At 67.1% G+C, this 11,421-nt stretch overlaps 1 protein-coding gene across 3 annotated transcripts; it reads left to right on the plus strand.

Annotated features, from left to right (window-relative positions):
- The first annotated feature begins 2,968 nt into the window (after positions 1 to 2,968).
- LOC135988105 (RING finger protein 145-like) lies at positions 2,969 to 9,099 on the plus strand. Of its 3 annotated transcripts, XM_065633758.1 has the most exons (10): positions 2,969 to 3,396; positions 4,423 to 4,531; positions 4,619 to 4,710; positions 5,324 to 5,559; positions 6,039 to 6,214; positions 6,816 to 6,956; positions 7,430 to 7,612; positions 7,816 to 7,963; positions 8,063 to 8,419; positions 8,506 to 9,099. In XM_065633758.1, exons 1-10 carry the CDS (start codon positions 3,228 to 3,230, stop codon positions 8,962 to 8,964), a joined length of 2,070 nt encoding a protein of 689 aa, XP_065489830.1. In that variant the 5' UTR covers positions 2,969 to 3,227; the 3' UTR covers positions 8,965 to 9,099. The 3 variants fall into 3 exon arrangements, with proteins under 3 accessions (XP_065489830.1, XP_065489831.1, XP_065489832.1); XM_065633759.1 differs by lacking the exon at positions 6,816 to 6,956; XM_065633760.1 differs by lacking the exon at positions 2,969 to 3,396 and having other exon boundaries at positions 4,444 to 4,531; positions 5,296 to 5,559.
- The last annotated feature ends 2,322 nt before the right edge of the window (positions 9,100 to 11,421 follow it).

Genomic DNA, 11,421 nt, shown 5'->3' on the forward strand with positions numbered 1-11,421 from the left:
CAGCGGCCTCGGATGGAGGCGACAGCCCGTTGGGGACCCCGGGGGCGCGAGGATGTGACCGGGGTTTGCGGCTGTGCCGCGGTGAGTCAGGGCCGGCGTTGCCGTCACCAGGGCCGGAGGAGGAAGGAAACTGCTGGGCCGCGCGTTGCACAAGCGGTGAATCACGAAAACGCAGAACGTCTGGAGCGGGAAGGGACCCGCCGGGGCCATCCTGGGGGCCACGGCACGGCCGGGAGCGGGGCCGGCCTGGCTGGTCCCCATGGGTCCCGCTGGGGCTTGCCCGGCTCCCCAGTCCCCCCAGGGCTCCCCAAGGCCTCTCCGCCCGCGAGCGAGGCCACAGCTCCTCCTCGTTCAGCGTCGCTGGCAAACTCAATGTACACCTGATTCCTGCGTCCAGATTGTTTATAAAAACATGAAGTTTGAGTCCTGGGGAGTCCCACTGGACTGGCCGCCAGCCTGATGTCACCCCATGGGCTATAACCCATCGGGCAATTGCTCAACCAAGATGTGATGGACACAACGTGTGATGGACCCAACCTGCAATGGACCCAATCTGTGATGGACCCAGCGTGTGACGGACCCAATGGGTGATGGACCAAACATGTGATGGACCAAACGTGTGAATGACCCAACGTGTGATGGACCCAATGGGTGATGGACCAAATGTGTGATGGACCCAACCTGTGAATGACCCAACGTGTGAGGGACCCAGTGGGTGATGGACCCAGCGTGTGATGGACCCAGCGTGTGACGGACCCAATGGGTGATGGACCAAACATGTGATGGACCCAACGTGTGGTGGACCCAATGGGTGATGGACCAAATGTGTGATGGACCCAGTGGGTGATGGACCCAGCGTGTGACGGACCCAATGGGTGATGGACCAAACATGTGATGGACCCAACGTGTGGTGGACCCAATGGGTGATGGACCAAATGTGTGATGGACCCAGTGGGTGATGGACCCAGCGTGTGATGGACCCAGCGTGTGATGGACCCAACGTGTAATGGACCAAATGTGTGATGGACCCAGTGGGTGATGGACCCAGCGTGTGATGGACCCAGCGTGTAATGGACCAAATGTGTGATGGACCAAACGTGTGATGGACCCAATGGGTGATGGACCCAATGGGTGATGGACCCAATGGGTGATGGACCAAACGTGTGATGGACCCAATGGGTGATGGACCAAATGGGTGATGGACCCAATGGGTGATGGACCCAATGGGTGATGGACCAAACGTGTGATGGACCCAGCGTGTGATGGACCCAACATGTGAGGGACCCAGTGGGTGATGGACCCAGCGTGTGACGGACCCAATGGGCGATGGACCAAATGTGTGATGGACCCAACGTGTGGTGGACCCAATGGGTGATGGACCAAATGTGTGATGGACCCAGTGGGTGATGGACCCAGCGTGTGACGGACCCAACCTGTGATGGACCCAACGTGTGGTGGACCCAACATGTGATGGACCCAATGGGTGATGGACCAAACATGTGATGGACCCAACGTGTGATGGACCCAATGGGTGATGGACCAAATGTGTGATGGACCAAACGTGTGATGGACCCAATGGGTGATGGACCAAACATGTGATGGACCAAACGTGTGAATGACCCAACGTGTGATGGACCCAATGGGTGATGGACCAAATGTGTGATGGACCCAACCTGTGAATGACCCAACGTGTGAGGGACCCAGCGTGTGATGGACCCAGCGTGTGATGGACCCAGCGTGTGATGGACCCAATGGGTGATGGACCAAACATGTGATGGACCAAACGTGTGAATGACCCAACGTGTGATGGACCCAATGGGTGATGGACCAAATGTGTGATGGACCCAACCTGTGAATGACCCAACGTGTGAGGGACCCAGTGGGTGATGGACCCAGCGTGTGACGGACCCAATGGGTGATGGACCAAACATGTGATGGACCCAACGTGTGGTGGACCCAATGGGTGATGGACCAAATGTGTGATGGACCCAGCGTGTGATGGACCCAGCGTGTGATGGACCCAACGTGTAATGGACCAAATGTGTGATGGACCAAACGTGTGATGGACCCAATGGGTGATGGACCAAATGGGTGATGGACCCAATGGGTGATGGACCAAACGTGTGATGGACCCAGTGTGTGATGGACCCAGTGTGTGATGGACCCAACATGTGAGGGACCCAATGGGTGATGGACCCAATGGGTGATGGACCAAACATGTGATGGACCAAATGTGTGATGGACCCAATGGGTGATGGACCAAATGTGTGATGGACCCAATGGGTGATGGACCCAATGGGTGATGGACCCAATGGGTGATGGACCAAATGTGTGATGGACCCAATGGGTGATGGACCCAGCGTGTGATGGACCCAGCGTGTGATGGACCCAACCTGTGATGGACCAAACGTGTGACGGACTCGTCTTGCTGGTGCTGGACAGTTTGTGCAGAAGGAGAGACAGGACTAAAAGCTTTGCTAAAATCCAAAAGAACCACTCGATGGGTGACCTCGTCATAAAATTAAGCTGGTTAAGCAGATCTTTCCCCTCATTAACTGGGGACCAAGGACTGCGTTGTCTCCAGTGGTTTTCAGTCGCTTCCAGAACAACCTTCTCCACCAGTAGGACCAACGGGCTGGTGGTTACCGGGGTCTGCCCATCCTCCCCCGGGACCCCAGACTCCCGCAGCCCCCCCACATTCCCCTCGCAAAATGGCGGCCAGAGCCTGCCCTCAGCCCTGCCCGCACCCAAGATGGCTGACACGGGGTTGGGCGCGACAGTGGGAGTGACGTCACCGCGGAGGGCCGCGCCCCTTCTCCAAGATGGCCGCGTCCTCCCCGCTGCCCGCGCATTGCCCTTATCCAAGATGGCGGAAGACACGGAAGTGGAGGGAGCGCTGCGCCCTCTTCTAAGATGGCGGGCGCGGCGTCGGCGCCGCGCCTTGGCGCAAGGCCTCTGCGCCCCGCGCCGAGCGCAGGGGCGGGGCGGGAGAAAGCGAAAGTGGCGGAGGGACCGGAACCGCGGCGGCGGGAGCGGGAGCGGGAGCGGGGGCCGCCCCGGCGGGAGGCGGCCAGGCCGCGGCGACAGGCGGCCGGGCAGACGGGCCCCTGCTGGGCCCGGGGCGAGCGCCCCCTGCCGCGCCGGGGGAGCTCCGCGGGGGCAGCGCCGGGGGTTCCCTCGGGCGGGGCCGCGGGGACCCCCCCGTCCCCCCGCGGGGCCCCGCGGCCATGTCGCGGCTGGAGGCGGTGGCCAACGTGGCGCTGCGGGTGCCGGGGCTGGCGCTGCTGGACCTGCTGTACCGCTGGGACGCGGCCGCCATCGCCGAGCTGCTGCGGCCCCGGCGCGGGGACCCCCCCGTGCTGCGGCCCCCCGCCCTGCGCGGGGCCTGCTGCCTGGGTAGGGACACGGGCACGGCTGCGGACACCCCGGGCGTCCGCGGGCTGGGGACATGAGGGGGCACCCAGGGCTGGGCGGGCTGGGGACATGAGGGGACACCCAGGGATGAGCAGGCTGGGGACATGAGAGGGCACCGAGGGATGAGCAGGCTGGGGACATGAGGGGACACCCAGGGATGAGCAGGCTGGGGACATGAGGGGACACCGAGGGATGAGCAGGCTGGGGACATGAGGGGACACCCAGGGCTGGCCGCACTGGGGACATCAGGGGACACCCCAAGGGATAATCAGGCTGGGGACATGGTGGGGACACCCCGAGGGATGGGCAGGCTGGGGACATGAGGGGACACCGCAGGGATGGATGTGTTGGGGACATCCCAAGGGATGGACAGGTAGGGGACACCCCAGGGGGTCACCAGGCTGGGGACACAAGGGGGCACCCCAGGGCCTGGCCACGCTGGGGATCATGGAGGGAGCACTCCAAGGGGTGGCCACGTGGGGGACACCAAGGCCGTGCTGGGGACTCAAGGGGACAGCCCATGGGATGAACAGGTATGGGCCACCCAGGGCTGGGTGGGCTGGGGACAAGAGGGGACACCTCGTGGCATGGCCAGGTTATGGACATGAGGGTACATCCCAAGAGATGGCAGTGTTGGGGACACCCAGGCCCTGGCCAGGCTGGGGACATGAGGGGACACCCCAAGGGCTGGCCGTGTTTGGGGACACAGTGGAGACACCCCAAGGGCTGGCCATGTTTGGGGTCCTGCCCTCCCAGCCCCTGCTGACACCCCCTCGCTGGGGGTCTGTCCCCAGGGCCAGTGGGCACAGTGTCCCCAGTATTGTGCCCTTATCACCACGTGTCCCCTAGCAGGGGGGGCAGCTTGGGGACACGGGGCTGGGAGATGCCCCTCGCCCATCCCCATTGTACCCACCCCAACGTGTGTGTGGTGACAGCCGTGTCACTGGCAGGGGGTCCCAGCGGGGCGGGGGTCTCCGTGGGGACGCCTCACCCTGTCCCCTCCCGCAGGACACGTGCTGTGCCTGGTGGTGCTGGCGCTGCCGGTGCGGTCCCTGGTGAAGCTCTACCTGCACCTGCTGACCGCGCTGCTGCTGGCCGCGGGGCACGGGGCGGCCCGGTGAGCGGGGGACAGCGGGGGGACAGCAGGGGACACAGCGTGGGGACACAGCGTGGGGACGCCGCGGCTGAGCCTCTGTCCCCGCAGGGACTATGTCCGGCGCGAGCTGGAGTCCAGCGCCCAGGACAGCGTGTACGGTGACACCGCCGCGCTCGGCCGCTTCGCCACCGCCCTGGCAGGTGAGCTGGGGGGGTTCTGGCCCCCCAAGGTGTCCCCTGGGGTGGGACAGGGGTGGCAGTGGGTGGGGTGAGCGTCTGACCCGGCTATGGGAACTGTCACCTGTGGGATGGCATGTGGGTGACAATGACACTGCTTGGAGTTGAGCCAGGGGGCTGGACGTGAGCCCTGGGGGTCTCCTCTGTGCCCCCCAACCCAGGGAGGTGGCACAGGGGTCCTTTGTCCCCAGGTGTCTCCAGCTGTCCCTGTCCCCCCAGGCCAGCTCTGCCTGTGTGCGCTGTGTTCCCTGACACCTGTGGAATGACATGGGTGACAATGGCACTGCTTGGGGTTGAGCCAGGGGGCTAGCCCTAGGGGTCTCCTTTGCCCCCCCACCCCCTGTCCCCAGATGTCCCCAGATGTCCCCAGATGTCCCTGTCCCCCCAGGCCAGCTCTGTCTGTGTGTGCTGTGCTCCCTGTCACCCGTGGGACGACATAGGTGACAATGGCACTGCTTGGGGCTGAGTTTGGGAGCTGGATGCAAACCTTGGGGGTCTCCTCTGCCCCCCCTGCCCCGGGGAGGTGGCACAGGGGTCCTTTGTCCCCAGGTGTCCCCAGCTGTCCCTGTCCCCCCAGGCCAGCTCTGCCTGTGTGCGCTGTGCTCCCTGCTGATGCGGAGCCGCCGGCCCTGGCTGTTCGCGGCGCCGGCGCTGCCGGTGCTGGGGCGGCTGTGGGGGCTGCCCCCCGCCGCGCTGCCCCCCCTCTGCACCCTGGCCGCCGCCGTCACCGCCAGCCAGGTGCTCTACGTCCTGGGCACCCACGTCCTCGTCCCTTTCCAGCTGGCGGCCACCGCCTGCCGGGAGCTGCTGCAGGTCAGGGGCTGCGGGGTGGGGGCTGGGGGGTGGGGGGTGTGGGGTGGATGGGGGCTGTGAAGTGGGGGGCTGTGGGTGGGATGGCTGAGGGGTGGGGGGGCTGCGGGCTGGGGGGGCTGTGGGGTTGAAGGCTACAGGGTGAGGGGCTGTGGGGTTGGGGGGCTCTGGTGGGGGCTGTGGGATGGGGGGCTGTGGTGGGGGACTGCGGCATGGGGGGGCTGTGGGGTTGAAGGCTACAGGGTGAGGGGCTGTGGGACTGGGGGGCTGCAGGATGGGGGGCTGCTTGATTGGGGGGCTACAAGACGGGGCTGCAGCGTGGGGGGCTGTGGGTCAGGGGGCTGCAGGTGGGGGGTCCCATGCTGAGCTTAGTGTGGCACAGGGTGAGCTGCAGGGTGCCCCTCGCACAGCTGCCCCCATGCCCCCTTGCCCCCCACGTGTGGGGCAGGACGGGGTCACCCCCTGAGCGTGTCCCCCTCCAGGCACTGGAGCTGTCCCGGCTGGTGGCCCTGGGGGTGTCCCTGTGGAGCCAGCTGGCCGTCCCCCTCCTCTTCCTTGTCTTCTGGCTGGTGCTGTTCTCCCTGCGCCTCGCAGCCTTCCTCGTCGGCCCCCCCGGCCCCCGCGCCCAGCACGGCCTCCTCTTCCTCCTCCTTAGCAGGTGGGGATGGGGGGCTCAGCCTTCCTCCCAGCGGGGGGAGCACGAGGGGCTGGGCTCTGGTGGGTGCTGGGGAGGAGGATGAAGAGGGGTTGGAGTCGGTGGGTGCTGGGAGGAAGATGAGGAGGGTCTGGGGTTCGGTGGGTGCTGGGAGGATGAGGAGGGTCTGGGGTTCAGTGGGTGTTGGGGAGGAAGATGAGGAGAGTCTGAGGCTTGGTGGGTGCTGGGGAGGATAAGGAGGGTCTGGGGTTCAGTGGGTGCTGTGGGAGGAGGACAAAGAGGATCTGGGCTTCAGTGGATTTTGGGGAGGATGAGGAGTGTCTGGTGTCTGGGGAGTGTGGTGGGAGGATGAAGAGGGTCCGGGACCATGGTGGTTGCTGGGGAGGAAGATGAGGAGGGTCTGTCCTCAGTGGGTGCTGGGGAGGATGAGGAGGATCCGGGGCTGCGGTAGGTGCTGGGGAGGAGGATGAGGAGGGTCTGGGGGTCTGGTGGGTGTGGTGGGAGGATGAGGAGGGTTGTGGGTGTGGTGGGAGGATGAGGAGGGTCGGGCCGCAGCGGGTGCCCCGGCGTGTCCCCGCGGTGATGGTGACGGTGGCCCTGGCAGCGCGGCCGAGTGCTGCGGGACGCCCTACGCGCTGCTGGGCCTGACCTCGGCCGTGTCCTACCTGGCGCTGGGGCTGCTCAGCCTGTGCCGCTGCTACCTGCTGGGCTTCGGGCCCCGGCCCCACGGCCACGGCTCCCACCGGTGCGCGGGGACGGGGGCACGGGTCGGGGGCAGCGGGGGGCACAGGCAGGGGAGGGCATTGGCAGGAGGGGGCACATGGGCAGGAAGGGGCATGGGCAGGGGGGGCCACATGTGGGGGGCAGAGGTGGGCGGGCATGGAATGAGGGTACGGGAGCTGCGGGGGTACGGGACAGGGGGGCACAGGCAGGTTTGGGGGCAGGGCCAGGCAGGGGTATGGGCAGGAGGGGGCACAGGCAGGGGGGTGTCACAGGCAGAGGGGTCATGGTGGGGGGGTGCAGGGACACGGGGGGCACGGGCAGGATGTGGGTATGGGCAGGGGGGGCACAGGCATCCCTCCTGCAGCCTTGTTTGTGTGCAGGACCCCAGCACAGGGCAGGGGGACAGGGGTGTCACAAGGGATTTGGGGAGCAGGGCACGGCCCCAAGGGGTGAGCAGGACACGGTACGTGCGGTGCCTGACACCCCCTCCCACAGGGGGGTGACGGAGGGGGTGACGCTGCTGCTGCTGGCGCTGCAGACGGGGCTGCTGGACCTGCAGGTCCTCCAGCGGACCTTCCTCCTCAGCATCATCCTCTTCATCGTCGTCACCTCCACCCTCCAGTCCATGATCGAGATCGCTGACCCCATCGTGCTGGCGCTGGGGGCCTCCCGCAACAGGTACCGGGGTGGAGAGATGCAGGATCCAGCCCCCTGTGTTGGGGGGCAGCGGTGGGGGGGACCCTGTTGGGTCCCATGGCCTCCCCCCACCTTGGGTCTTTGCTCCCCGTTTTTGGGCACAATCTGCCCCATATTCAGGGTGTGAGGGTGGTGGGTGCTGCTCACGGGGGGGTACATGGTCCCGCTGAGCCGTGCCCCCCCAGGAGCCCCTGGAAGCATTTCCGCGGCGTCAGCATGTGCCTGTTCCTGCTGGTGTTCCCCTGCTTCATGGCCTACAAGATCGCCCACTTCTTCCACCTGGACTTCTGGCTGCTCATCCTGGTCTCCAGCTGCATGCTCACCTCGCTGCAGGTCCGGCCCCCCCGCCCCAAAACCGGGGCTCCCGCCGCATCCCCCAGGCCGCCCCCCCTCTGCCCCCCGGCCAGCGTCACCGAGGTGCCGCCCCGGCAGGTGCTGGGCACCCTCTTCATCTACAGCCTGTTCATGGTGGAGCGGGCGCAGGCTGCGCCGCTGGAGCGCATGGACGAGATCGTGTACGGCGTGAACGCGGTGAGCCGGGTGCTGGAGTTCCTGGTGGCCGTGTGCGTGGTGGCCTACGGCGCCTGGGAGTCCCTGTTCGGTGAGTGGAGCTGGATGGGCGCCTCCGTCATCATCATCCACTCCTACTTCAACGTGTGGCTGCGCGCCCGCTCGGGCTGGCGGAGCTTCCTGCTGCGCCGCCACGCCGCCCGCAGGATCAGCTCCCTGCCGCGGGCCACGGCCGGGCAGCTGCGCCGCCACGACGACGTCTGCGCCATCTGCTTCCAGGTCAGCCCCCTCGGCCCCCCGGGGACACCCCCAGGCAGCCCCGGGGGTCCCCTGCCCTCTGGTGACATCTGTCCCCCCCCCCGCAGGACATGCAGGTGGCCGTCATCACCCCTTGCAGCCACTTCTTCCACGCCAACTGCCTCCGCAAGTGGCTCTACGTGCAGGACACGTGTCCCATGTGCCACCAGCAAGTCACAGCGGTGGCCGCCGAGGAGGATCCCAGCAGCGGGGGGACAGTGCCAGCCAGCAGGGACACAGGGACACCGGACGGAAGAGCCGCCACCAGCCCGGCCCCGGCTCAGCTGCCTGGTGGGGACAGTGCAGTCCCTGGCCAGGGGGACATAGGGGCTCCCCAGGACGATGGCGACCCCGCTCATCCCGGCACCCCCGCCCTGCAGGAGCCCGAAGCGGGGACCGTCCCGCAGCCCCATGGGGACTGTCACTGCCGCAGCTGGGACACACAGCACCCGTCCCCTTCACCCGCCAGCCCCGCGCTGGGCGTGGGGGACAGCGGGGACCCCCACAGCGGCCACCCCCGCTCCTAGCACCGCCAGCTGCCCCCCCCGGGTCCCTCTGCGGAGGCTGCGCTGGCACCAAGGGGGACCGCGACCCCCCGTGGTACCGGGGTCCACGAGCACCCCTATCCCCTCGGACTCTTTTTGCAATAAAGCCAGAGCTGAAGCAGCTGCACGCGAGGGCTGGGGCTGCGTGTCACCCCCCATGACGGGACGATGTCCTGTGCCTGGCATGTCCCTGGGGCGGTGTGGGAAGGGGGGGCGCAGGTGCCTTCTGGTGTCACCCCATTAGATGGCACGGGTGGCACTTGCCGGGTGGCTCGGGGCGGGGGGGCTTGGGGGTGAGCTGGGGTTCATGTAGGTCTGGCATGGTTTGCCTTTCCCCGCTCTGCTGCCAAACCCCGTTCACCAGTACAGGGCTGGGGGGGCCCCCTCCAGCCCGGGTGAGACTGGGGACAGGGGGTTCCCAGCCCTGCCCCCTCCTCCCCACGGGAGGGGGCTCAGGAGCAGGGTCCCGGCTGCAGGGGGTCCCCGGCTGCCTGCTCGGGGGGGACTCAGCCCTCCCGGTGCTGCCCACAGGGGAGGGGGGGGTTCCCTGGGGAGTGGTAAATGGGCTCCCCGCCCCGCTCAGCCCCACCCTGCACTTACTGACCGCAGCGGCTCCCGGGGCCCCGCAGCCCATTAGCTGGGGGGGGAGAAGCCATAAAACCCATGTGGGGGGTGGAGGAGACCCCCAGCCCCTCCACCTCCATCCACCAGCCCCCTGCCGCCCCCGCCCCCCGCTGCAGCCCGGCTGCCCCGGGGTCCCGGCCCCCCCAGTGCAAGCGGGCGTGGGGGGGTCCCTGCGGGTGCCCCTGGGCAGTGGGTGCAGCAGCCCCACCCCCTGAGCGCCTCCCCTGGGCCCCCCCGGCGCTGCGGCCCCCCCACGCTCGGCCGCTGCCTCCATTAGGGCCCATTACCGGAGCTGCGCTGGGAACACGGATCCCCACGGACCTGGTCCCGGGGGGGCACCCGCGTCCCCCAGACGGCCCCACCCGGCGCTGCCTGGAAATGGGAGGTGGGGGGCAGGGAGCAGGTCCCCCCCGTGCACCCTGCAGTGGGAGCTGGGTCCCTTGGGTGGTGTCCAGCCCTGGGGTACCTGGGTGGGATGGGGGCGTGAAGGGATGGATGCTGGGGTGGACAGATGGACACTGGGATGGAAACTGGGATGGACGGGGACATGGATAGACGGACATTGGGATGGATGGGTGGAGGCTGGGATGGATGGGGGCATGGATGGATGGACACCGGAATGGACAGATGGACACTGGGATGGACAGATGGACACTGGGATGGATGGGTGGACACTGGGATGGATGGGGGCATGGATGGACAGATGCTGGGATGGATGGGCAGACACTGGGATGGATGGGGGCATGGATGGACAAATTCTGGGATAGATGGACAAGGGCATGGACAGATGGACACTGGGATGGATGGGGACAGGGACAGGTGGATGCTGTGATGGACAGATGGACACTGGGATGGGCAGATGCTTGGTGGCTCTTTGAGGTCACTCTGAGGTGTCTGAAGGGTCCATTGGGGGTCAGTGTGGGGGACCATGGGGGTGCAGGGGACACAAATGGTGTCCCTGTGGCACCTCGGGGAAGGCAGGGCCCCATGGGGTCAGGCGGGGTGTCGGTAGGGTTTGGGGGGGTCTGTGAGGGTGGGGGGGATGCAGGAGGGTCCCACGGGCTCGTCTGGGGTCTCTCCAAGGTACCTCGCGATGTGGGGGGGTCTGCAGGGGGTGGGCAGACCCCAGGCCCTGCTGGGTGTGTCACCAGGGCATCTCAGCATCAGCATTGGGGTCCCTCTGGCTCATCTCCAGAGCCCATTTGGGGTGTCCCCAGGTTGTCCCCAGGGCCTGCCTGAGGTCCTTGCAGGGTTGGTCAGGGGACGTAGGGGGGTCTCCTCTGGGGTACCCCTGGGGTCCCTGCAGAGTGGGGGATGCAGTGAGGTTGCTCTGGGACATGTTTGGGGTCCCTCCAGGGTGTCTCAGGGGACACAAGGAGGTCTCCTCGGGGTGTCCCTGAGCCAGTCTGGGGTCTCTCAAGGGATGCAATAGGATGTCCCCAGGGTACCCCCAGGGTCTGCCTGGGGTGTCTGCAGAGTGTCCCGGGGGATGCAGTGAGGTTGCTCCGGAACACGTTTGGGGTCCCTTTGGTGTGCCTCTGGGGACCCAGTGGGGTGTCCCCAAGCCAGCCCGGTGTCTCTGGGGCCACAGCGGGGTGTCCCCGCGGCACCCCGGGGCTGTCCGGGCTCTCCCCGGGAGGCTCGGCTGCCCCCCCAGGTAGCGCAGGGACTCCCCGCTCCACCCCTCCCCGGCTGCCCCGGGGGTGCCCGGTCCCCGCCGCCCCCTCCCCGCTGCGGCCGGTGCGGCGGTGGCCGCGGAGCCCCTCCGCCGGCGCGGGGAGGGACCGCTCCTCCCCGGAATGATGTCAGCCTGCC

Source organism: Caloenas nicobarica, chromosome 4 (genome assembly GCF_036013445.1).
Source record: "Caloenas nicobarica isolate bCalNic1 chromosome 4, bCalNic1.hap1, whole genome shotgun sequence".
Classification (NCBI taxonomy): Eukaryota; Metazoa; Chordata; class Aves; order Columbiformes; family Columbidae; genus Caloenas; species Caloenas nicobarica.

Bases quoted from the DNA above. Each gene is read 5' to 3' on its own strand.
- LOC135988105 (XM_065633758.1), top strand. From the start codon at position 3,228: ATGTCGCGGCTGGAGGCGGTGGCCAACGTGGCGCTGCGGGTGCCGGGG. The intron at 5,560-6,038 runs GTCAGGGGCTGC...GTCCCCCTCCAG, and splicing joins CCTGCCGGGAGCTGCTGCAG to GCACTGGAGCTGTCCCGGCT. The intron at 7,613-7,815 runs GTACCGGGGTGG...GTGCCCCCCCAG, and splicing joins CTGGGGGCCTCCCGCAACAG to GAGCCCCTGGAAGCATTTCC.